At 45.9% G+C, this 27,105-nt stretch overlaps 1 protein-coding gene across 4 annotated transcripts in view; it reads left to right on the top strand.

The window, feature by feature from the left end:
* adamts9 (ADAM metallopeptidase with thrombospondin type 1 motif 9) overlaps positions 1-27,105 on the top strand; it is a 177,026-nt gene that overhangs the window by 78,079 nt on the left and 71,842 nt on the right. For all 4 annotated transcript variants that reach the window (XR_004414604.1, XM_033036660.1, XM_033036659.1 and 1 more), the window contains exons 17-28: positions 12,755-12,921; positions 13,032-13,161; positions 13,328-13,454; positions 14,988-15,198; positions 16,453-16,617; positions 17,393-17,557; positions 19,045-19,164; positions 21,121-21,219; positions 21,495-21,662; positions 23,074-23,325; positions 23,957-24,118; positions 26,559-26,735. Coding sequence is in view for 3 of the 4 variants with exons in the window: in XM_033036660.1 (XP_032892551.1) it covers positions 12,755-12,921; positions 13,032-13,161; positions 13,328-13,454; positions 14,988-15,198; positions 16,453-16,617; positions 17,393-17,557; positions 19,045-19,164; positions 21,121-21,219; positions 21,495-21,662; positions 23,074-23,325; positions 23,957-24,118; positions 26,559-26,735 (1,943 nt within the window). In the remaining variant the exon portion in view is untranslated. The remainder of the gene's footprint in view (positions 1-12,754; positions 12,922-13,031; positions 13,162-13,327; positions 13,455-14,987; positions 15,199-16,452; positions 16,618-17,392; positions 17,558-19,044; positions 19,165-21,120; positions 21,220-21,494; positions 21,663-23,073; positions 23,326-23,956; positions 24,119-26,558; positions 26,736-27,105) is intronic.

Below are 27,105 nucleotides of genomic sequence, written 5' to 3'. Positions count from 1 at the left end.
GACACAAAGTGCTGGAGTAACGCATCGGGTCAGGCAGCATCTCTGGAGTAAAAGGATGGGTGACGTTTTGGGTCGGGACCCTTCTTCAGACTCATTCAATGATATCCATGCTGTGAGGATCAATGCTTCTTCTAACCACAAGAAAATTGAAAACATTAAGGTCGTCATCAAGACCTGTACAACAATCTGTATTTGAGCACTGCTTCAGCTTGTCATAAGAGATGGGAGCAGGATCGGTGCATCAAGTCTACTCCGCCATTCAATCATGTCTGATCTAAGTAAGTAAGTGCGTTTATTGGCCAAGTATTCACATACAAGGAATTTGCCTTGGTGCTCCACCCACAAGTAACAACATGACATACAGTGACAGTTGCGAATGACTCAGAAAACACTAAACATTAATAATAATAAAACATTAATGATAAAACACCATTGATCAAGCATGTGAACCAACAAAATACCAGATCAAAGGGAGGCTACAGATTTTTGGCTGTTGAGTAGAGCAACTACTCGTGGATAAAAACTGTTTTTATGTCTGGCTGTTGCTCTCCCTCCGAACCCCATTCTCCAGCCTTCTCCCCATAACTCCTGACATCCGTACGAATCACAAATCTATCTATCTCTACCTTTAAAAATATCCATTGACTTGGCCTCCACAGCCTTCCGTGGCAAAGAATTCCACAGGCCCGTCCCTGCCTTAATTGCCTGTTGAATCCATTTCAAAAGGTGGCCTCCTTTGTTCTTCCCTTCATTCGAAATCTTCTCCAGTGGATCGATTTAAGATTAATTAAATGCGGTGAAACTCTTCTCATGTTAACCTTCATTTAAGGACATTGTAGATGGTGGGTTTGACGGTAATTCGAGTCCAGACTCTCGAACAAAGCCCCCATATATTCCACGAGTATTGTAAACCTGGATTAAAGTATGGCTGGTCGAGTTACTGCTGCTTCCATGCAAGTCAACTAATTAAATGTAAAGGGATTATGTGAAGACATCCATGTGATCTTATGGAATGAAACTGTAGTTTGTGCAAGTGAAGGAATTAGTGGCAAAGTGCTGTAAAGTACTTATAATGAGGCAATTGCAACTGACACTTGAAAAGATTTAAGTACAACTTTAAAACAAAACTCTCGTAAATCTGGAACTGTGAACTTGTGCCTATCCACTAGGTCTTTGACAATGTATGTAGTAGTTTACTAAATATTATTTACTGTTTAAAAATCAAAGGAAAATGGAATGTCTGTAGATAAGATGACACAGAAATATAAAAATCAACCTTCATCTCCACAATCTACATCCATTCAATAATAATGACGGCACGGTGGCATGGAAACATAGAAAAAGGAGCAGGAGGAGGCCATTCGGCCCTTCGAGCCAGCACCACCATTCATTGTGATCATGGCTGATCGTCCCAAATCAATAACCCGTGCCTGCCTTCTCCCCATATCCCTTGACTCCACTAGCCCTGAGAGCTCTATCTAACTCTCTCTTAAATCCATCCAGTGACTTGGCCTCCACTGCCCTCTGTGGCAGAGAATTCTACAAATTCACAACTCTCTGGGTGAAAAAGTTTTTTCTAACCTCAGTCTTAAATGGCCTCCCCTTTATTCTAAGACTATGGCCCCTGGTTCTGGACTCGCCCAATATTAGGAACATTTTTCCTGCATCTAACTTGTCCAGTCCTTTTATAATTTTATATGTTTCGACAAGATACCCCCTCATCCTTCGAAACTCCAGTGAATACAAGCTTAGTCTTTTCAATCTTTCCTCATATGACAGTCCCGCCATCCCAGGGACCAATTCCGTGAACCTACGCTGCCTTGCCTCAATCACAAGGAAGTCCTTCCTCAAATTAGGAGACCAAAACTGTACACAATACTCCAGATGTGGTCTTACCAGAGCCCTATACAACTGCAGAAGAACCTCGCTACTCCTATACTGAAATCCTCTTGTTATGAAGGCCAATATTCCATTAGCTTTCTTCACTGCCTGCTGTGGAGTTGCTGCCTCACAGCGCCAGAGACCCAGGTTCGACGGAGTTTGTACATTCTTCCCGTGACCTGCGTGGGTTTTCTCCTAGATCTTCGGTTTCTTCCCACACTCCAAAGGCGTACAGGTTTGTAGGTTAATTGGCTTGGTATAACTGTAAATTGGCCCTAGTGTGTGTAGGATAGTGCTAGCGGACCAGGAGGGCTGAAGGGCCTGTTTCCGCGCTGTATCTCTAAGCTAATCTACATGGAATCAGATGGGGTAGAAAGTTGTGAAGAGCTTCCTACTCTTTTTTTCTTTTGTTTCAATCAGTTGTTCTTTTCTTAAATTGTTATTCTCTTGTGCTTTGTTGTTTTAAATGAACCAGACGCCTTGACAAGAAGAGACGCAGGGAACTGCAGACAGACAAAAAATGCTGGAGTAACTCAGCAAGTCGGGCAGCATCTCTGGAGAGCATGGATAGGTAACGCCTGAAGGAGGGTCCCTACCTGAAACGTCACCTATCAATGTTCCCCAGAGATGCTCCCGGCTCTGAGTTACTCCAGCACTACGTGTCTCTTCCTGACTTTAGTGCTGCCCTCCACAAGCTATTCAGAATATTTTTCTCCATGAACCTTTCTGCTGGGTTTAGTTTAGAGATGCAGCGTGGAAACAGGCCCTTCGGCCCACTAGGTCCGCGGCGATCAGCGATCCCGTACACCTGCACTATCCTACACACTGGGCTGAATTTACCAAAGCCAATTAACCCACCAACCTCTACGTCTTTGGAGTTTGGGAGGAAACCGGAGCACCCGGAGAAACATACAAATTCCGTACAGAGAGCACCCATACTCAGGGTCGATCCCGGGTCTCTGGCGCTGTAAGACATCAAATCTACTGCTGCGCCACCGAGCCGACCTTGTCTCCAGTCTTAAGCCGGCAGGGGGAACCTAGTCATTAGTTTATTGCCACGCGTACTGAGGTACAGTGAAAAGCTTTTGTTGCTGGGTTAAGGATACCTTTGAAAGTATTCTGATTACAAAACAGAGGGTCACGGTGGCGCAGCGGTAGAGTTGCTGCCTTACAGCGCCAGAAACCCGGGTTCAATCCCGACTATGGGTGCTGTCTGTACGGAGTTTGTACGTTCTCCCCCCGTGACTGCATGAGCTTTCTCCGAGATCTCCGGTTTCCTCCCACACTCCATAGACGTACAGGTTTGTAAGTCAATTGGCTTGGTATAAATGTAAATCTTTCCTGGTTTGTGTAACATAGTGTTAGCGTGCGGGGATCGCTGGTCGGTGCGGACTCAGTGGGCCGAAGGGCCTTGTTTCCACGCTGTATCTCTAACCTAAAAGTGAAAGACCCAAGGATTGCCTCAGTATTGTTGCTTCCCTGGTTCTTGAATGAATGAATGTATGAATGAATAAGTTTATTGGCCAAGTATTCACATACAAGGAATTTGCCTTGGTGCTCTGCCCGCAAGTGACAACATGACGTACAGTGACAGTTAGGAATGACACATAAAACATTCAACATTAATAATAAAACATTATCGATTAAACATGTGAATTAAATAAAATACCAGAGCAAAGGAGGTTACAGATTTTTGGTTATTGAGTAGACAAAAATGCTGGAGAAACTCAGCGGGTGAGGCAGCATCTATGGAGCGAAGGAAATAGGAGACGTTTCGGGTCGAGACCCTTCTTCAGACTGATGATAATCGTGGAAAAAAGCTGTTTTTATGTCTGGCTGTGGCGGCTTTGTCAGTCCGGAGTCGCCTTCCAGAGGGAAGTGATTCAAAGAGTTTGTGGCCAGGGTGAGAGCGGTCAGAGATGACCCTTCCTGGCCCTTGCAGTGTACAACCTTTGGCCAACCTTTCCCATTGCAGGTGCATCTAAGAGAGAACAATAATCCACAACTGGGAAAAGTTGTTAAGGCAACCTGTGTTTATGCATGCCTTTTTGCTGCTGAGCCTACCTGGAGCTAGGCGCACAAACCTTTAACATTGAGCTGAAGAATGTGGAACGGCCACTGTTAACTGTAATTTCTTGGCATCACCAGAATGCAAGTGTCTGGGCGAGCAGTCTGCAGAAACTAAAGACTGCTCATTACGTACTGACGCCTGCTTTGTGATCATTGAAACAAGCAGTAATTAGAAACTTCTATCAGCCTGAAAGCCCCTCAGGGGAGATTTGAGACCCATGTTAACAAAGCATGCATCCATGCATCTCCTTAACAAATCCTTACTGAGACCTTAGAACGTCTGAACCAGGAAGTCTGGGAAGTGCAAACTCCATGCCAAGTCAAGAAAAAAAGTTAAGTTTTGATTTTTTTTGGGGGGGGGGAAGGAAACATCAAAGAGTGAGCATCAAACATTTTTACAAATCATTGAGTTTCAACTTTTTTTTTTCCAAATCATCAGCAATAATAATTAAAACCTTAAAGGGGGACTTCAGACTTTGTAAAAAAATTTAAGGCACAGAATAATACTTAGGAAGGGATTAAAAATCAGCTGACAATGGAATGGAATGCCCTAATTTTTTTCTGAAAGTTTATTTAGAATTTATTTTGTTAGTTATCTTATCATTGCCCGTCCCCATCTCTGGCAATGGCAGGTGGCTCTTGGTTATACAATTTCAACCAAAAAAGTTTCATAAGTTCATAAGTGATAGGAGCAGAATCGGGCCATTCGGCCCATCATAGTGGGGTAGAGGTGTAGCTACTGCCTTACAGCGCCTGAGATCCAGGTTCGATCCTGACCAAAGGTGCTTGGCTGTGCATAGTTTGTGCGTTCTTCCCGCGACCTGTGTGGGTTTTCTCCGAGATCTTCGGTTTCGTCCCACACTCCAAAGACGTACAGGTTTGCAAGCTAATTGGCTTGGTATAAATGTGCAAATGTAAAATTGTCCCTAGTGGGTGTAGGGTAGTGTTAGTGTGCGGGATCGCTGGTCGGTGCGGACTCGGTTTGCCCTGTTTCCGCGCTGTATCTCTAAACTAAACTAAAGTCAATCATGGCTGATCTATCCCTCCCTCCAAACCCCATTCTCCTGCCTTCTCCCCATAACCCCTGACACCCGTACTAATCAGGAATCTAAGGTCGACAAATGTGCTGGAGAAACTCAGCGGGTGCAGCAGCATCTATGGAGCGAAGGAAATAGGCAACGTTTCGGCACGTTTCTCCAGCACTTTTGTCTACCTTCGATTTTCCAGCATCTGCAGTTCCTTCTTAAACACTAATCAAGAATCTATCTATCTCTGCCTTAAAAATATCCGTTGGCCTGCACAGCCGTCTGTGGCAAAGAATGCATACCATTGAATGAGAAATATTCCCTCGTTATTTATTGATTCAGAATTGATTTTTACATCTCCTGAAACTGTTCTTTTTGATTTCTGAATACATGTGTGAAATGTAATTTTCAATCTATCAAAGGTTCTAAGACTGAAGTGCAATTCTCTCCTGAGATGGAAACGTCCTTGGAAATGTGTGTGTGTGTAATTTAATCTTTCTGCATAATAATATTGAAGTGTAACATTTTCATTCATGTGATGACAAATGGTTGCTCCAAGTTGTTCACTGGAAGGAATATTAGGTTTGCTGATTGCCAAGTGACACAATATTAATTTCTGCAAATAATGTTTTGCAAAGTGAATTGATGAAGAAGTTTCGTGCACAGCCAGACGTATGGGTTTGTAGGTTAATTGGCTTGGTATAAATGTCAAAATTGTCCCTGGTGTGTGTAGGGTTGTGTTAATGGGCAGGGACCGATGGTCAGTGCGGGCTCGGTGGGCCGAAGGGCCTGTTTCCGCACTGTATCTCTAAACTAAATTACTGCAGAGTCTTTTGCTGCTAATAAACTCTGCACTGCGATGCTGAGGAGAAGATCAGACAAGTAGATTGAAGGTAGACAAAAGTGCTGGAGAAACTCAGCAGGTGCGGCAGCATCTATGGAGCGAAGGAAATAGGCGACGTTTCAGGCCGAAAGACAAGTAGATTGAATTCTCCTGAACTACTTACTACGCTGTCATCTCGGCAACCAAGGATAGAAATAGTTGACATGAGCACGGGAGAAAACCCACGTGGGTCACGGGGAGAACGTACAAACTCCGTACAGACAGGATAAAACCCACGCGGGTCACGGGGAAAACGTACAAACTGCGTAGTCAGGATCAAACCCGGGTCTCTGGCACTGTACGGTAGCACCACAACCCCTGAGCCACTATGTTTAAGAAGGAACTGCAGATGCTGGAAAATCGAAGGTACACAAAAATGCTGGAGAAACTCAGCGGGTGCAGCAGCATCTATGGAGCGAAGGAAATAGGCAACGTTTCGGGCCGAAACGTTGCCTATTTCCTTCGCTCCATAGATGCTGCTGCACCCGCTGAGTTTCTCCAGCATTTTTGTGTACCCTGAGCCACTATGCCACCCTAATCTACTGAGCTACTCCAGCACTTTGTGTCAGAACTTCAATCTAACCCTGGTCAAATAGGTTTAATGAATGCTCTGTCTTGAAAGCAAAGACCCAGTTGAGAAACTTCTTCAGACTGACTAGGACATGTACCAGAACTTTTAAAGATTATAAAGTATTTCCCGTGATTTTCAGTCTGAAGAAGGGTCTCGAAACGAAAAGTCACCCGTTCCTTCCCTCCAGAGATGCTGCCTGTCCCGCTGAGTTACTCCAGCTTATTGTGTCTATCTTCAGTTCAAACCGGCATCTGCAGTTCCTTCCGACACATTAAGTATTTGGATTAAGATCTTGGGTAGACACAAAATGCTGGAGTAACTCAGTGGGACAGGCAGCATCTCCGGAGAGAAGGCATGGGTGACGTTTCGGGTCGAGACCCTTCTTGATCTTGCATTTACTGATGAGTTCATTCTGACCAGCACGTGACTCTTCCCAGCATTTTGAGTTTATCTTCAGCTTAAACCAGCATCCGCAGCTCGTTGGTTAATTGATAGGAGTGATGACCTTCAGTGCAATTCGAAGGGTTAATGCATTACTGGTAGACAAAACACTCTTTTGTCCTTTGGAGCTTCTCGTTCATTCTTGCTTGCTTCTCAGACTGGAGTCTGACTGCGGTTACTGAAGCTGTTATATTATTATTGCCTGCCTTCGGTCCGCTTCTGTGAAGCATGGGGCAGTGGTGATACTGTCTTTGATGTTGGAGCAGGGAGGAACATCGAAGGAGGCAATGAAGCACAGACAACGTAGGATCGAGAGAAGGAGGAGAGGCAGAGCAACGAACAGAGGTCCTGAAAGCAGTTACAATTCTCCTTTACACCTAGACAATAAACAATAGGTGCAGGCGTAGGCTATTCGGCCCTTCGAGCCAGCACCGCCATTCAATGTGATCATCCACAATCAGTACCCCGTTCCTGTCTTCTCCCCGTCTCCCCTGACTCCGCTATCTATAAGAGCCCTATCTAATTCTCTCTTGAAAGTATCCAGAGAACCGGCCTCCACCGCCCTCTGAGGCAGAGAATTCCACAGATTCACAACTCTCTGTGTGAAAAAGTGTTTCCTCCTCTCCGTTCTAAATGGCTTACCCCTTATTCTTCTTGTAGACTATAGTTATACAGTACAGAATCAGGCCCTTCGGCCCACCGAGTCCGCGCGGTCCAGCGAGTAACCTGTACACGAGCACTATCCTACGCACGAGGGACAATTTACAATTTTACTGAAGCCAATCAACGTACAAACCTGCACGTCTTTGGAATGTGGGAGGAAACCGGAGCACCTGGAGAAAACCCACGTGGTCACAGGGAGAACGTGGAAACTCCGTGCAAACAGCACCCATTGTCAAGATCAAACCTGGGTTCTCTGGCGCTTTGCGGCAGACACTCTATCGCTGCGCCACCATGATTAGTCTTACTGTTGTATCGCAACACCTGTCAATGGCTGGTTCTGTATATACCAGACATAGTATGGTACTAGGGTCTCTGGCGCTGTGAGGCAGCAATTCCACCCCTGCTCCACTGTGTTGTCCTAAAAGTTGTATTTATTCTTTGAGCAAAAGTCACCATGGGTCCAAGCAGGGGAGTCTCTGTTCTGCATTCTTAACAGATTGTCTTCCGTATCTCTCGGCTGTACCGTGCCAATTTATAGACAAGCGTTGATAATTGCAAATCTCAGTTTATGTGCGGAGTGCTGTGTTCTCATTCACACACTGGAGTCTAGATTCTCACACTGTCCTTCCCACACCAAGTCCCTGATTCCCACACACTCTTTCATGCACTGCGACTCCAGTTCCCACACCTCCCTTCATGTGTTTAAGAAGGAACTGCAGATGCTGGAAAATCGAAGGTACACAAAAATGCTGGAGAAACTCAGCGGGTGCAGCAGCATCTATGGAGCGAAGGAGATAACAGTCTGAAGAAGGGTTTCGGCCCGAAACGTTGCCTATTTCCTTGGCTCCATAGATGCTGCTGCACCCGCTGAGTTTCTCCAGCATTTTTGTCTACCTCCCTTCATGTACATGAATCCCTCATAAACCTTACGTGAGTTTAGTTTAGTTTAGTTTAGTTTAGAGATACAGCGCCGAAACAGGCCCTTCGATCCACCAAGTCCGTGCCGACCAGCGATCCCCGCACACTGACACTATCCTACACACACTGGGGGCAGTTTTACATTTACAGAAGCCAAATTAACCTACAAACCTTGTTCGTTTTTGGATAGTGGGAGGAAACTGGAGAAGCTGGAGACAACTCACGCAGGCCATGGGGAGAAATTGTACAAACTCCGTACAGACAGCACCTGTAGTCAGGATCGAACCCAAGTCTTCACTGCAACTCTACCGCTGCACCACCGTGCCGTCCATATAAGAGTTATAACAGCTGTCATTAGTCACATGCTTCAATGCCAATTGCTAAGTCTAGCTTAAATCCTTGGTAATTCTCAACCACAGTCTAAAGGGATCTGAACAAAGAAGCTTGCTTGCCTTCCTTTGGCCAATAGCTTGCACTTGGTGGGATATAAACCATTGATGTTATCAGTTCATTAGAGGTAGAAAACTTTTGGTGGAATAAAATCACCAGTTTCACGTTAAGGTGATGTATAACCCGACTGCGGGTGCTGTCCGTACGGAGTTTTGTAGCTCTAGAGAGAGTTAGATAGGGCTCTTAAATATAGTGGAGTCATGGGGATATGGGGAGAAGGCAGGAACGGGGTACTGATTGGGGATGATCAGCCATGATCACATTGAATGGCGGTGCTGGCTCGAAGGGCCGAATGGCCTATTCCTGCACCTATTGTCTATTGTCTATTGACTCCAAAGGCCATACAGGTTTGTAGGTTAATTGACTTGGTATAAATGTAAAATTGTCCCTAGTGGCGACTGTGCTTGTGTACGGTCGATAGTCTTGAGGGTCTGTATGCAAAAATACATGTGACAATGAAGAAACCATTGAACCTCTGAAGCTGCATCAGGACTGAAGTTGTCAAAATGGCGGAGGGCATGAGAAGTTTCCAGGATGTAGGAAGAACAGGGCTAGATGAGGGAAGTTATTGAGTTGTTCCCAGCAGCTTATCTAGCTTCAGATTCCAGCATCTGTAGTCTTCGTGTCTCCACACTATGGTTATGTTGACAATGGATTCAATCTCTTCTGATGGTCTACTGGATGATGGAACTCCATTTGGCAACTTGGTATCTGAGTATACATATTGATTTATCCAAACCTCAAGTAACCCTTGTTTTCCCTCTCTCCATCCCTCTCCCACCCTGGTTCTTCCACTAGTTTCACTTTCCTCCTGATTAATTGTACTGTTTGTATACCTCGTTGTCACCTTCCCCTCAGCCAACAGTGAACTATTCTACATTGCCTTGTTCGTCAACTGCTTTGATCTGTCCTTTTCACACCTTACATGCTCTTTGTGCCCTTCCATATCTCTAGTCGCCCGCTCCCGAAATGTCACCCGTTCCTTTTCTCCAGAGATGCTGCCTGTCTCGCTGAGTTACTCCAGCATTTTGTGTCTATCTTCAGTGGAAACTGGTGTTTCCTTGTCCATATTTACAAGTGTTCCCCATGTCCGTATTTAATTGAGCATGGATCTGATGCACAACTTCACGAGCAGCTTGTTGACACAAGGAACTGCAGGTGCTGGTTTGCCAAAAAAAAGACTCAATGTGCTGGAGTAACACAGCGGACGAGGCAACATCTCTGGAGACCAGGGATAGGTGACCCTTCCACAGACTCAATAACGTTGCCCGCTTGTCAGGGTAACTCATCCTGAGAAACAACTTGAATGAAAAGATGTGTAAGATGAATCTGCAGATGCTTCTTTACACCGAAGATAGACACAAAATGCTGGAGTAACTCAGCAGGTCAGGCAGCGTCTCCAGAGAAAATAGACAATAGGTGCAGGAGTAGGCCATTTGGCCCTTCGAGCCAGCACCGCCATTCAATGTGATCATGGCTGATCATCCCCAATCAGTACCCCGTTCCTGCCTTCTCCCCATATCCAGAGAACCTGCCTCCACCGCCCTCTGAGGCAGAGAATTCCACAGACTCATCACTCTCTGTGAGAAAAAGTGTTGCCTTGTCTCCGTTCTAAATGGCCTACTCCTTATTCTCAAACTGTGGCCCTTGGTTCTGGACTCCCCCAACATCGGAGAATGTTTCCTGCCTCTCTCATGTCCAAGCCCTTAACAATCTTGTATGTTTCAAAGGAATAGTAAAATATGTTTCAAAGGAATCTGAGTAAAAGGAATAGGTGATCAAATAACTCGAGTTTAGTTTATCGCCACATGTACCGAGATACAGTGAAAAGCCTTTGTTGCGTGCTAACCAGTCATCGATGATTACAATCGATCCATTTACAGTGTATAATACATGATAAGGGAATAACGTTTAGTGCAAGGTTAAGCCAGCAAAGTCCGATCAAGGATAGTCCGAGGGTCACCAAAGAGGTAGATAGTAGTTCAGCACTGCTCTCTGGTTGTGGTAGGATGGTTCAGTTGCCTGATAACAGCTGGGGGGGAAAAAACTGTGCCTGAATCGTTTTCACACTTCTATACCTTTTGCCCAGGGGGTGAGGGGAGAAGAGGGAGAGGCCGGGGTGCGACTCGTCCTTGATTATGCTGCCGGCCTTGCCGAGGCAGCGTGAGGTGTAGATGGAGCCAATAGGGTGGTCTGGGCTGCCTCCAAAATTCGCTGTGATTTCTTGCGGCCTTAGACGGTGTCCTCGCGTATGCGATATTAAGCGAGAAGTGTATATTCATTTTAAGCTCTTGGTTATAAAAGGTAAACATTTGTTACGGTGAACAGAGTAACAGCTATTTAACAGTTTCACAGGAATGTGACAGATCGTAAATTCCTGTAGCGCACCTTTGCATTCTGGCCTACAGAATGCATTGGCTTGATTGGCAACTCTATGTTAAATAACCGTGTTTTGATTTTATGCTTCAAACACTTGGCTCTGTCTGATTCAGTCCATTAGCTTTGAGCACCGTACAAATGGGTGCATTCAGAGGATGTAACTTCTTGCATTTGGGTTCTAATGTTCACAGATCTATTTTGTACATCATCCGATGGCTTTTTAAGAAAAAAATACAAAAAGGCAGTTGTTCCACTTTGGGTTCGGACTGGATGAAAGAAAAGGAATTAATACGGGAGTGAAAAGACAAGGAAACTTTCTCAAATGCAGGAAACTGAGTAAATAATCACATAAGTGAGAAGTTGTGCCGTCAATTCCTGCTTCTTTCAAGTCATTCTGGCAAAAGGCTTTCAAATCCTGCAGGACTATCGTAGACAAAGTGTGATGTGGAAAGGATGTTTCCACTGGTGGGAGAGTCTAGGACCAGTGGTCACAGCCTCAGAATTAAAGGGGGCTCTTTTAGAAAGGAGGTGAGGAGGAACTTCTTTAGTCAGAGGGTAGTTAATCTGTGGTACACAAAAATGCTGGAGAAACTCAGCGGGTGCAGCAGCATCTATGGAGCGAAGGAAATAGGCAACGTTTCAGGCCGAAACCCTTCTGTGGAACTCATTGCCACAGAGGGCTGTGGAGGCCAAGTCGGTGGATATTTTGAAGGCAGTGATAGACAAATTCTTGATTAGAACGGGTGCCAAGGGTTATGGGGAGAAGGCAGGTAAATGGGATTAGAAGGCAGAGATCAGCCATGGCGGAGTGGACTCGATGGGCCGAATGGCCTAATTCTACTCCTATAACTTGTGAACTTCTGAGTTTGTGACTTGGTTAACCCTATGTTCCTTATTTCTGATAAGGTAAAGTATATAACTCAGGAATAGTGGACAATATTCTATTTGCTCTTAGACTCATAGAGTCATAGAGTGATATAGTGTGGAAACAGGCCCTTCGGCCCAACTTGCCTACACCGGCCAACATGTCCCAGCTATACTAGTCGTATCCCTTGATTCGTTAGCCCCAAGAGTTATATCTAACTGGTTGGATAAGAGGCTGGTTTGTGTGAAGGTCTGAGCTGCACCCACAACTCCCTGCAGTTTGAGTTTAGTTTATTGTCACGTGTACCGAGGTACAGTGAAAAACCTTTGTTGCATGCTAACCAGTCAGCGGAAAGACAATAAATGATTGCAATCGAGCCATCCACAGTGTACAGATACAGGATAAACGGAATAACGTTTTGTGCAAGATAAAGTCTGATCAAAGAATGTTTCTTGCTGTTTTGGGTAGAGCTGTCGTGCACATTGGAAAATTAAAATCTACAAAAAGGATTTACGTTAAAACGTCCTAAAAGTTAGAAGGAAAACCTGATATTTTTTGTGTATTTTGTAGTTATTCAGTGACGTGTTCTTCAAATTGTCTTTCCTCAGCTTTGGCGAACAGTCGAGGAGAATTTCTCTTGAATGGAGACTTTGTGGTCAGCATGTTTAAAAGGGAAATCAAGGTGAGAGGAGCGATGATAGAGTACAGTGGGTCAGACAATGGAGTGGAAAGGATCAACTGTACGGATCGGATTGGAGAGGAGCTGATCGTTCAGGTAAGATCACGAGCAAGGCCTAATTCCCGGCCTAATTTTGCTTTGTGTTGTAGAGGTCCTTCCACAAAAAGGTGATTTGTTTTCTTTAATGTTGCACTTTTACACACAAGGTTTTGTCTGTGGGCAACCTGTACAATCCCGATGTGCGATATTCGTTCAACATTCCCATTGAAGACAAGGCTCAGCGCTTTTATTGGGACCAGTTTGGCCCTTGGCAGGATTGCAACAGGCTTTGTCAAGGTAAGGACACTGCCTGTGATGGCGGAACAGCACCTCCTCACCCCCGGCATCCGTCGCCTTCGATCGCGGTCTCCTCTCCCCGTGACCAGCCCGAAATCGCGGCGACAAGATCTTTCTGCACAAGCTATCGCTGTTGGCTATCACCGTTTGTCTTCCTTTTAAACAGGTGAAAGGAAGAGGAGACCGATTTGTACCAGAGAGAGCGATCGCCTTGTTGTCTCTGATCAGAGATGTGATCAAATGCCTCGCCCCGCTCCAGTTACCGAATCATGCAACACAGAGTGCGAAATACGGTACAAAACAGTCAAATGTTATTACTAGTGTTATTATATTTCCATTTAAAATCCGCTTTATTAATTTTTTGCCTATTAATCATGCAAGTTTTAATAAGCCAATATAAAAATTTGCCCAAATAATTATTTGACTCTTAAGTATGCAAGTTATAAGCTAATATAAAAATTTGTACAATTAATTATTTGGCTATTGATTATGCAAGTTTTAATAGGTAAATTTTAAAATTTGCCAATTAATTATTTGGCTCTTAATAATGCAAGTTTTACTAGTAATAGGTAAAAATTAAAATTTACACAATTAATTATTTGGCTAAGATTATGCTAGTTTTAATAAGCAAATATTAAAACATGCATAAATAATTATTTGTTTGTTAACTATGCAAGTTTTACCTTGGCATGTATTAAAACCAGCGTTATTATTATTAAGTAGAAACAAGGAACTGTAATGCAATTGCTAGTGGGATAACATTGAACTAGTGTGAATGGCTGATCGCTGGTCAGCATGGACTTAGTTGGCCCAAGGGTCTGTTTCCATGCTGTATCTCTAAACCAAATAAACTATAGAATGGCGACCAGAACTGCACAATTGTGGCAAATAAATATCGCAATCAATTGTTTTTAACGGCTGCAAATGTACAAAAACAATGAGCAAGGAACGATACCAAAGATAGGCATAAAATGCTGGAGAGAAGGAATGGGTGACTTTTGGGTCGAGACCCTTCTTCAAAGTTCAAAAGGTCACCCATTCCTTCTTTAAAGCCCTGTCCCACGATACGAGTTCATTCCAAGAGCTCCCCCGAGTTTGCCCTGATTCGAACTCGGAGATTTACGGTGATTGCCACTCGTCGGTACTCGGGGCTCTCGCGGACATTTTTCAACGTTGAAAAATCTTCACGAGTCTTTCCGTGCTTACCTGCCATTAGCGAGTCTTCCCGAGTACCTGCCGTTAGCGTTACAAGCCGCTAAGAGACGTCCCCGAGCTCCGATGTACCCGCTACGTTCATTCTCCGTGCTTACCACGAGTTTGATTTTTTTTTAATTCGGGAGAGCTCTTGGAATGAACTCGTACCGTGGGACAGGATTATTAGTGTATACAGAGAAGGCAGGAGAATGGGGATAGGAGGGAGATATGGATCAGTCATGATTGAATGGCGGAGTAGACTTGATGGGCCAAATGGCTTAATTCTGCTCTTGTCACTTATGATCTTGCGATTTCATGAACTTCTCTACAGAGATGCTACCTGTCCAGCTGAGTTACCCCAGCATTTTGTGTCTGTCTTCAGTTTAGACCAGCATCTGCAGTTCCTTCCTACACAAGATACTCTCCCAGCATGTTATTTATTTTACTCTTGCAGTCATAAGTTTCACAAATGGTGAAACATAGAAACATAGAAAATAGGTGCAGGAGTAGGCCATTCGGCCCTTCGAGCCTGCACCGCCATTCAATATGATCATGGCTGATCATCCAACTCAGTATCCTGTATCCTGAAGCTGCAAGGTGATTAATAAACTCTGCTTATTGCTCTGGTACAGATGGCACATTGCCAGGAAAAGTGAATGTACAGCCCAGTGTGGGCCGGGCTACAGAACCTTGGACATCTACTGCGCAAAATATAGTCGGCCGGAAGGGAAGACAGAAAAGATCGATGAGAGGTACTGCAGCTACCAAGTGAAACCGGATAACAAGGAGGCCTGTCGTGGAGACTGCAACGCAGGAGGGTGGCAATACTCATCATGGTCTGAGGTCAGTGATCCCCTGGGATTCCTCCTCTATGGAGACTTCTTCTACACTAACAAGTCAAGTAATCCTGGCACAAGAATCAATGGCATTTAATGTTTTGTTAGACGAGTCACACTAGTCCCACCTGCCCGCGTTTGGCCCAAATCCCTCTAAACCTGTCCGATCCATGCACCTGTCTAAATGTTTCTTAAACATTGCGGAAGTCTTAAAAACTTATACTTAAATTTTGGAAAAATACATCCACACCAACGGTTAAAATGTGGATTTCAAACATGTCGGAAACCTCACATCTTGGAGAAATGAGACTCCTCCTAACAGACAAAGCAGACCAATTCTTAATGATTTGGCCTCCATTTATCGACTTCTTACAAGCAACATAACCATAGAAATTAACAATTTCAGGATCAGGTGAAGGATGGTCAAGAATAATAAATAGCTATCTCTCCTTCAATCTCCTGTTTTCTATTTTTTTTCTCTCTCTAGTTTCTCTCTTTTCTCCTTTTTCTCACTTTTCGATATCACACACTTCTTTATTTCTCTACTATTCTTTTTCTTTTCTTTTACTGCTAAAAAAAAAAAAAAAAAGTTGTACATAAAATGTAATATGTCAATATATATTAGGTATCTACAAGGTACCACATTATTGTACTTACTTCTAATAAAATTCAAAAAAATAAAAAAATTAAATTAAATAAAAACATTGCGGAGGTCGACTACCTCCTCCGGCAGCTCGTTCCGTACACCCAGACTGAATGAGCGAATGAATACTGTATTGTCACATGTGATGAGTCACAGTGAGATTCTTTGTTTTGCGTAGCCAAGGTATGCAAATAGTCGCTACCTAAAGGGCGCGGACAAAGTTACCGAGCTTTGTCCTCCTTTGCTCCCACCACCCCTTGTGTGAAAACTCTCACAATGCAATAGGTTCATGCAGGTTTCAAGTGCTGCTTATTGAGAGGCATTTGCATTGTGGGACCCTCAGGTTCCTATGGAATGTTTCCCTTGCGATAGTTCCCGCCTCAACAACCTCCTCTGGTAGCTCATTCCATACACCCGCCACCCACGGGTCCCCCCCCCCCCCCCCCCACCCCCCCACCTTAAACCTACAGTATATCCTCTGGTCCTCTATTCCCCTACTCTGGGCAAGAGACTCTGTGCGTCTACCCGATCTATTCCTCTCGTGATTCCTCCCCCTCTGGTCCTACATCCTGTGGTTTCCTCAAGTTAATTGAACCTTTTGTTTCTGCGCACACAAAGTGTTCTAAGAGTTGCGGCAGCGGCACGAGGAGACGGGGTGCCGTTTGCGTCAACGCCATGGGCACGGTCCTTGGAGACGGCACGTGCAGTCAACAGGAGAAGATGATCGTCCAACGATGCAAAGAGTACACGTGTCCCGTCTGGAAAACCGGAGAATGGTCCGAGGTTGGTCACATTTTTTATTTCTCCTTGGAAGTATTATTTGGAAAAGCAAAGACCTTTTGAGAGTCACAGAGTGATACAGTGTGGAAACAGGCCCTTCGGCCCAACTGGCCCACATCGGCCAACAATGTCCCAGCTACACTAGTCCCATCTGCCTACGCTTGGTCCTCCTCCCTCCAATGTTAAAGAAGGAACAACCGGAGGTTGCAGGTGGTTGCCGGAGGTTGCAGGTAGTGGAAGCAGGTAGGGAGACTGACAAAAACCTCCGGGAACTTCCGGGAACCGCATGGAAACCTTGGGTGGGGCGCAAAGTCTCCAGAGGTTTCCGTTCAGGTTTCCTAAGTGGGACAGGGGCATTACAGCGCTAGAGACCCGAGTTCAATCCCGACTATGGGTGCTTGTCTGTACGGAGTTTGCACGTTCTCCCCTTGACTACGTGGGGTTTTTTTCCCACGATCTTCGGTTTCCTCCCACACTCCAAAGACGTACAGGTTTGTAGATTAATTGGCTTGGTATAAGTGTAAATTGCTCTTAGTGTGTGTGGGATAGTGTTAGTGTACGGAGATCGCTGGCCGGCGTGGACTCGGTGGGCCGAAGGGCCTGTTTCCGCGCTGTATCTCTAAACTAAACCAAACAAAAGTTTTGACTGTACCTCGGTACACGCGGCAATAAACTAAACTGATCTGAAGTAAACGAGAGAAAATATCACAAACTGCTTAACACTACTAATGTAAAAGAATTTCACGTTTGTGCTCATTTCAACTGGTGTCCATTGCAGTGCTTGGTGACGTGCGGGAAGGGATTCAAGCATCGTCAGGTTTGGTGCCAAGTTGGAGAGGAGCAGCTGGATAATGGGTTTTGTAACTCTGCGACCAAGCCCGAGTCAGCACAGCCTTGTCAACAGCAGGAGTGTGCAGCGTGGCAAGTGGGGCCATGGGGACAGGTACACTTTCATCTTTCATTTAACTTCCATGCTTCATGTACAGTCGGCGCCCTTTATGTGGTCACTCTTTGCATACCTTGGGAAGAATTTCGCTGCGACTGGTCAGACGTGACAATAACGTATTAGTTCTTTGATGATGATCATTTTTATTCATTCACTGGGTGCTTTCTGTTGTATGTTTGTTTGTCTGTAAGGGGAAGCATAGTGGTGCTCCAGTACTGACTTAAAGATAAGTGGCACGGTGGCGCAGCGGTAGAGTTGCTGCCTTACAGGCACCAGAGACCCGGGTTCGATCCCGACGACGGGTGCTGCCTGTACGGAGTTTGCACGCTCTCCCCGTGACCTGCGTGGGTTTCCTCCAGTATCTTCGGTTTCCTCCCACACTCCAAAGATGTACAGGTTTGCAGGTTAATTGGCTTGGTATAAATGTAAATTGTTCCTAGTGCGTGTAGGACAGTGTTAGTGTGCGGAGATCGCTGGTGGACCGAATGGGCTTGTTTCCGCGCTGTGTCTCTAAACTAGACTAAAAATAAGCATAGCTGAAGAGCTGGGGCAGCGGAATATAATATTTATAAGACGCATTATTTTAGTCAAATGTGATTGCACTGAGAACTGAAAACAGATTACATCATCAGGAGGGGCGCAGCGGTAGAGTTGCTGCCTCACAGCGCCAGAGACTCTGGTTCGATCCTGACTACGGGCGCTGTCTGCACCAAGTTTGTACGTTCTCCCCGTGACCGCATGGGTTTTCTCCGGGTGCTCCGGTTTCATCCCACATCCCAAAGACGGGGGGATTTGCAGTTTAATTGGCCCCATGTGTGTCGGAAGTGGGGTGAGGAAGTGGGACAACATAGAACTAGTATGAACGGGTGATCGATGGTCGGCATGGACTCGCTGGGCCGAAGGGCCTGTTTCCATCCTGTATCTCCAAAATTGCTAGAATTGCTGCCTTACAGCACCATACCCCTCATCCTCGATTAGCAAGTTTAGTTTTGTTTACTTGAGTTAGAGAGACAGCGCGGAAACAGGCCCTTCGGCCCACCAAGTCCGCACCGTCCAGCCATCCCTGCGCACTAACACTACCTCACACACACACTGGGGGCAATTGACACTTACACCAAGCCAATTAACCTACCAACCTGTACGTCTTTGGAGTGTGGGAGGAAAGCGAGGATCTCGGGGAAAACCCACGCAGGTCACGGGGAGAACGTACCAGCACCGTACAGACTGCACCCGTAGTCGGGATCGAACCCGGGTCTTTGGCGCTGTAAGGCAGCAGGTTTCCCGCTGTACCGCCATGCCACCCAAGTGCATGGAACTATCCTACTGAGGATGGGAAAGGTTTGGGGGGATGTGGGCCAAATGCGGGAAAAAATGGGATTAGCCAAGATGGGGCACCTTGGTGGACATGGCCGGGTTGGGCCGAAGGGCCTGTTTCCATGCTGCATGGCTCTTTGACTCTGATTGTAAATGTGTTCTGATTACAGTGCACAGCCACGTGCGGGAATGGCTATCAGATGCGGGCTGTTCGATGCATTGCTGGGTCGTACGGCACAGTGGTCAATGACAATGAATGCAACGCTGCTACCAGACCCAGAGATACCCAGGCAAGTCCGCACCATCACCAGAATGTCAAAGCAATCAGGCAGCGTCTCTGGAGGATAGGCACAAGACGCTGGAATAACTCGGGGGGGTTATGTTTCAGTTTCAGTTTAGTTTATTGTTACGTGTACCGAGGTACAGTGAAAAGCTTTTGTTGCGTGCTATCCAGTCCAGCAGAAAGACTATACATGATTACAATCGAGCCATTTACGGTGCAGGCCAAGTCAACGGATATTTCTAAGGATGAGATAGATAGATTCTTGATTGGTACAGGTGTCAGGGGTTACGAGGAGAAGGCAGGAGAATGGAGTTAGGAGGGAGAGATAGATCAGCCATGATTGAATGGCAGAGTAGACTCGATGGGCCGAATGGCCTAATTCTGCCCCTGAACTCAGCGGGCCAGGCAGCATCTCTGGAGAAAAGGAATAGGTGATGTTTCGGGTCGAGGCCCTTCTTCAGACTAAGAGTCGGGTAAAATGGAAATGAGAAATATAGATGGAAAATTGAACAAATAAATGAAAGATACGCAAAAAGAAGCGATGATCAAGGAAAGGTGGAGCCCACAATGGTCCATTGTTGGCTGTGGGGTAGGTGACAACGGGTTATGGGGGCTGTGGAACTGAACAGGACGACAGTGAAACTAGTACAAGGACAAAGGTGGGGGAGGGATATCTGTGGAGGACATGGATAGGTGACGTTTCAGCTTAAACTCTAGGGGGCCTGTCTTAGGCGACCTTTTAGGTGAGTGCAGGAGACACTGCGCTTGTCTCATGATCGCCACATGGTCGCCACATGTTCGCTGGTGGTCTCTGGTGAGTCTCCTTCATGGACACGAGGAGTTCACGCATTCTGGGAACTAGTCGCGGCCTCAATATGGTCGCTGCAAATTATTCAACATGTTGCCATGGAGAAAATTGGTCGCCATGGAGAAAATCGATACTTTTGGCGTCGTAAGTGCAGTGGTAGTGGGGTTGCCATGTAGTTGTAGGTAGTTGAAGTAGCCGTAGGTAGTTTTAGTTAATCTCCTTTGCTGACTGGGCATTTTCATTGGCTCATTGGGGGGATAAAACGTAAGCACGAGTTTTCAGAACCAAGGAAAACCGACCGATAATGTTAAATGTCCGCTAAACTTCACAGCTATACACTGTGCTAGCCGTCTTAACCTTCCTGTTCATCGCGGTGTGTGTCTGTATTAACATGCATTTACACCGTGTGAATTTCAGCTCCCCCGCTTTCCCTGCCCCCCGCCTTTGCGATATGTGTGTGCGATATGTGTGTGCGTGTGTCACTCTTGACAGTCACTGTTCCAGTTCCTGGTTTTTCAGCAAGTGCCACGAGCTTGACACTCACCGGCAGTCCGCTGAAAAATCGCCTAAGTGGGACAGGCCCTGAAAGAATTGTCCCAACCCAAAACGCTGCCAATCGGCATCATCCGCAGATGCTGCCTGACCCGTTGAGATTTTATTTTTTCAAAAGTTAACTTTATTCAGAATAGAAATCACATGCAAAACAAACCCAATGCAAAAACTCTTTGCATCGTCTCAGTGTCTTGACGTCGACTAGGCGGTAGCTTGTCGTGGACATTGTCGTGGGGGGTAGGGTCCAGTCGCCTATGACAGTCGCCGGCAGTCGCCTAAAATATTGCTTAAGTGGGACAGGCCCTTTAGGAATAGAAACATAGAATGATAGAAAATAGGTACAGGAGTAGACCATTCGGCCCTTCGAGCCACCACTGCCATTCAATATGATCATGGCTGATAATCCAAAATCAGTACCCCGTTCCTGCTTTCTCCCCATATCCCTTGATTCCATCAGCCCCAAGAGCTAAATCTAACTCTCTCTTGAATACATACAGTACATTTCTCTTGAATGAAAATGAAACTTTTTGAAAGATAATTGGTTTTAATGGAAAGATGGAAAAGGCATCCTTTTACCTTCAGCCGCATGTTTTTATGTTGTAGGACTGTGAAATAACTCCTTGCCCCGATGCACATCCAGAGGAAAGAATACCGAATCAGATGGCCTACACGACGAAGTGGAGATTTGGATCGTGGACTCCTGTACATTTATTTGATTTTACTATTAACGTTAAATAACACATTTATTAAATAAAGTGGCACATGAACACATAATAACTAATTTATGATATTGATAGTGAATTAATATCAATACTGTTTATTTATTCTCGTTATAAATTAACGTTAACTTGCCATTCTAAAAAGTAGCTTTGTTTAAAGTTGGAGTGAATGTCAATTGACAACCAAATATCAATAACTTTTCTTATTAATATTAATAGTCATTGCCATTAACATTAATGATCCTTCCCATTCAACAGTGTTCGGCCACCTGTGGTAAGGGAACGAAGGAACGTTACGTTAGTTGTCGAGATCTTCATGGAGCGGTGGCGGATGAGTCCGCTTGCTTGCATCTCCCCAAGCCCCCATCCCGAGAGGAATGTCTTGTTAACCCTTGTGGTCGCTGGAAACCCCGTGAGTGGACACAGGTTAGAAAATTCCTCCTGAACGTTCCCGCAGCTGCTCAACCAAATTCCAATTCAAAAACCCAGTTTAAATTTTAGGTCTGAAGAAGGACCCGAAACGTCACCCATTCCTTCTCTCCAGAGATGCTGCCTGTCCCGCTGGGTTACGCCAGCATTTTGTGTCCATCTTCGGGGTAAACCAGCATCTGCAGTCCCTTCCTACAAATTTTAGTTTATTTTGAGTTTAGATAGACAGCACGGAAACAGGCCCTTCGGCCCGCCGAGTCTGCACTGGCCAGCAATCCCCGCACATTAACACTAACACACACTAACACACACACACACACACACACACACCAATTTACACTAATACCAATCCAATTAACCTACAATCCTGTACGTCTTTGGAGTGTGGGAGGAAACCGAAGATCTCGGAGAAAGCCCACGCAGGTCACGGGGAGAACTGTACAGACAGCACCCGTAGTCAGGATCGAACCCGGGTCTCTGGCGCTGCAAGTGCTGTAAGGCAGTAAATCTACCGCTGTTCCATCGTAGTGAGATGAGTTGCAATTTCATTTTCCACATTCTACCTGTTCCATTTTTCAGCGCAGTATATGATTTTACCAAAACCCAGATTTAATTAAAAGATATTTTCTTCCCACAATAAACATTCCGTGCCTGTAACAATGACGGCTCAGGGAGTAGATGATACAAATCTCAATGTCTACTCTGCACAGAATATCACAGTGCGGGGTGGTAGGCATTACATTTGGAAAAATATCGTAGATACCATGTCAAACGCTCTTCACAGCTCATGAAAACACACGCTCAATCAAAGACAGGTTGGGGACAAAGCAGAACACTTGGCTCCAAGTGCTGTTGCCTTCTTCACACGGGTAAAGACGTTTTACAAGAATTATTCCAGGAATGAGTGGGTTAGCATATGATGAGCTTTTGACAGTACTGGGCCTCTACTCACTGGAGTTTAGAAGGTTGAAGGGGGACCTTATTGAAACTTACAGAATAGTGAAAGGCATAGATACAGTGGATGTGGAATGGATGTTTTCACTGGTGGGAGAGTCTAGGACCAGAGGTCATAGCCTCAGAATTAAAGGGCGCTCTTTTAGAAAGGAGGTGAGGAGGAACTTCTTTAGTCAGAGGGTAGTTAATCTGTGGAACTCATTGCCACAGAGGGCTGTAGAGGTCCGGTCAGTGGATATTTTAAAGGTAGAGACAGACAAATTCTTGATTAGAATGGGTGTCAAAGGTTATGGGGAGAAGGCAGGAAAATGGGATTGGGAGGCAGAGATCAGCCATGATTGAATGGCGGAGTCGACTCGATGGGCCGAATGGCCTAATTCTACACCTATAACTTGTGAGCTTGTGAAACCAAGTGGTGTCATGCATTCTTGTCCTCTTGTTTTACCCCATGCAGTGTTCAGTGACGTGTGGCCAAGGCAAGGCGACCCGCCAGGTGATCTGCATGAACTACAAGAGCCAGGTGATTGGCGAGAGTGAGTGTGACCCGGACGACCAGCCCAGGATCGAGCAGGAGTGCTCCATGCCATCGTGCAGCCAGCGACACAACGGCTACCTCTTCCCCCGGCCCAAGATGCTGCCCACACACGGGGACCCCGACTACACCCAGCTCCACGGCAGTCAGTGGAGGACCGGCCCCTGGGGAGCGGTACGTAGCCCTTCCTCACAGACACCAGCAACCGCCGATGTTGCTTACAGAGTCACAGAGTGATACAGTGTGAAACAGGCCCTTTGACTACCCCGTTCCTGCCTTCTCCCCATATCCCCTGACTCCGCTAGCTTTAAGAGCTCTATCTAACTCTCTCTTGAAAGTAATCCAGAGAACCGGCCTCCACAGCCCTCTGAGGCAGAGAATTCCACAGACTCACAACTCTCTGTGTGAAAAAGTGTTTCCTCGTCTGTTGATTACAATAGACAATAGCTGCAGGAGTAGACCATTCAGCCCTTCGAACCAGCACCGCCATTCAATGTGATCATGACTGATCATCCACAATCAGTACCCCGTTCCTGCCTTCTCCCCATATCCCCTGACTCTGCTAGCTTTAAGAGCCCTATCTAACTCTCTCTTGAAAGCATCCAGAGAATTGGCCTCCACTGCCTTCTGAGGTACAGAGGTACAGTGAAAGCATGTTGGCCGGTGTGGGCGAATTGGGTCGAGTGGGCCTGCTTCCACGCTGTATCACTCTGAGTCTCTGACTCTAATTACCGTTGTGACTTGGGCAAGGAGCGGACCTGCCTTTTAATTGTGGCTCAGCTTCTGGCCTTGCGTGTGTCCGCAGTGTTCGAGTACGTGCGCGGGTGGGTTCCAGCGGCGGGTGGTCGTCTGCCAGGATGAGGATGGGTACGACGCCAACAATTGCGCGGAGCAGGCCAAGCCTATGGAGATGAGGTCGTGCGAGTCTGGACCTTGCCCGCAGTGGATCTACGGCAACTGGGGAGAGGTACGTTTCACCGTCATCCTCGCCGCTCGCCGCTCGCCGCTCGCCCTTTCTTCCTTGGTTAGAAGACGTATGGCAAATCCTGCATTCATCTAAAATGAATTATCTGCTGACCATGTAGATTTTTTTAAACTCCACAAGTCCTGAACAGGCTTCCTAGCTATTATCATTCATTGCAAAAAAAAATTTGTGATCTTACCTGGATTTGTTAGAATGATTTGTAATCCAGCACTTTGCTATTAATAAATCGGCTATATAAAATGTGTGGTGATAATCCCAATGCTCGAGACTGATACAGCACGGAAACAGGACCACCTTCTCCACACAGACCAACGTGCCCCATCTACACTTGCCCGCGTTCCCATGTATCCCTCTAAACCTTTGTGTAGGAGGGAACTGCAGATGCTGGTTTACACCGTAGATGGACACAAAATGCTGGAGTAACTCAGCAGGTCAGGCTGCATCTCTGGAGGAAAGGAATAAGTGATGTTTCGGGTCAAGACGCTTCTTTAGACTCTCAACCCGAAACATCACCTATTGCTGCCCGACCTGCTGAGTTACACCAGCATTTTGTATCTATCTTCCTTCTAAACCTTTCGTATACGAGTACCTGTCGAAGTATCTTTTCAATGCTACTTATAATGCCTACCTCAACTACCTCCTCTGGCAGCTCATTCCCTATGGCCAGCAATCTCGGTGAGAAAAAAGTTGTCCCTCAGATCCCTGTTAAATCTTTCCCATCTCACCTTGTCATATTCCCGTATCTTGCCAATTACCATTTAATTGACAATAGACGATAGGTGCAGGAGTAGGCCATTCGGCCCTTCGAGTCAGCACCGCCATTCAATGTGATCACGGCTGATCAATCCCAATCAGTACCCCGTTCCTGCCTTCTCCCCATATCCCCTGACTCCGCTATCTTTAAGAGCCCTATCTAGCTCTCTCTTGAAAGTATCCTGAGAACCGGCCTCTACTGCCCTCTGAGGCAATAAATTCCACACTCACCACTCTCTGTGAGAAAAAGTGTTTCCTCGTCTCCGTTCTCAATGGCTTACCCCTTATTCTTAAACTGTGGCCCCTGGTCCTGGACTCCCCCAACATCGGGAACAAGTTTCCTGCCTCTAGCGTGTCCAAACCCTTATATGTTTCAATGAGATCTCCTCTCATCCTTCTAAACTCCAGAGTGTACAAGCCCAGCCGCTCCATTCTCTCAGCATATGACAGCCCCGCCATCCCGGGAATTAACCTTGTAAACCTGCGCTGCACTCCCTCAATAGCAAGATCAGCTGGATTACCATAAAGATCGACCGGACATTGGTCATCTCTGTACTGTTTTTATTACCACACTTCCTGGCGATCCCAGTGGAACAATGGGATCTCCTACGTCTTCCCGGTGTCTTTCTCATCACCTTGGCAATATTCCTTCTTATCTGCATCTTTCCCTTCTGGACCACCTGTTTCTTCACCTCCGGCCTCCCCCTAACGGTAGGATCAGATTTCTCCGATCGACTACTGTTGCCTGCCACATTCTTCTCTCAAGTCCGTAAAACAGAATTAAGTTTCCACGGACAATGTCTGAAAATATTCTATTCACAGTTTGCGTACACCGGTTTTACGCCGCCCGCGAACATTGAAGTCACTTTTCAATTTGTTATTATCGAAAGGTATTTATTTTTTTTGTGGGGGGGTTTCTAAAGGGGAGTTTCTGCAAGTTTGTTCAACTTTCAATTTCCCTCTGATTTGTGTTCCCTCCTTCCCCTCCCCGTCCCAGCTTTCCCACAGCCCACTGTCTCCGCCTCTTCCTTTCTTCTTCCCGCCCCCCCCACCCCCCCACATCGGTCTGAAGAAGGGTCTCGACCCGAAACGTCACCTGTTCCTTCGCTCCATAGATGCTGCCTCACCCGCTGAGTTTCTCCAGCACTTTTGTCTACCTTTGTTGCAAAGTCATAGAAACATAGAAAATAGGTGCAGGAGTAGGCCATTTGGCCAATCGAGCCTGCACCGCCATTCAATATGATCATGGCTGATCATCCAACTCAGTATCCTGTACCTGCCTTCTCTCCATACCCCCTGATCCCTTTAGCCACAAGGGCCACATCTAACTCCCTCTTAAATATAGCCAATGAACTGGCCTCAACTACCTTCTGTAGCAGAGAGTTCCAGAGATTCACCACTCTCTGTGTGAAAAATGTTTTTCTCATCTCGGTCCTAAAAGATTTCCCCCTTATCCTTAAACTGTGACCCCTTGTTCTGGACTTCCCCAACATCGAGAGCAATCTTCCTGCATCTAGCCTGTCCAACCCCGTAAGAATTTTGTAAGTTTCTATAAGAAGCCTCCCTCAATCTTCTAAATTCTACCGAGTACAAGACGTTATCACTTCCCCCCAGCCCCCCCCCACCCCCAACCCCGCTAACGAGCCTGTTGTTGGCGTCACATTTCCAGTGTAACCGAGAGTGCGGAGGGGGAGTGAGAACAAGGCTCGTTATTTGCCAGCTACCAAACGGACGGAGGCTAAACGATCAGAACTGTGAAATTCTGGACAAGCCGCCCGACCGCGAACAGTGCCACACGCGAGCGTGTCCCACAGATGATGCCTGGCACCGTAGCCGCTGGAGCTTGGTACGATAACCCTTCTATTTATATAACTTACTTCATCGGTCTATGGATACAGTAGTTTATATAATACAAAAGTTCTGCTTAATGCCAGGGTATAGTTTTGTAAATTTTCACTTTTTTGTGAGTTTACATTGATTATTTCCGAATCGAAACCATGCTGCTGTTAACTATAAGGCCAGTAATCGACAGTGCACAGTTATTTATCTACCTTAAATCACATTCAATTGGTGCAAAAGTGTCTTCTCGTATCAAACGTAGCTGGGAGTTTGTTTGTGGTTGGCCTCTCTATTGAAGGTCGCTCAGTTCTTACTATTCAGTCGGCTCTTTAAGTTCCTTCTGTCAGTGAGCAGTGTTATTGGATTTGTGTTAGGCT

Source organism: Amblyraja radiata, chromosome 18 (genome assembly GCF_010909765.2).
Source record: "Amblyraja radiata isolate CabotCenter1 chromosome 18, sAmbRad1.1.pri, whole genome shotgun sequence".
Lineage (NCBI taxonomy): Eukaryota > Metazoa > Chordata > Chondrichthyes > Rajiformes > Rajidae > Amblyraja > Amblyraja radiata.
This window is presented reverse-complemented; position numbering and strand designations above follow the sequence as displayed.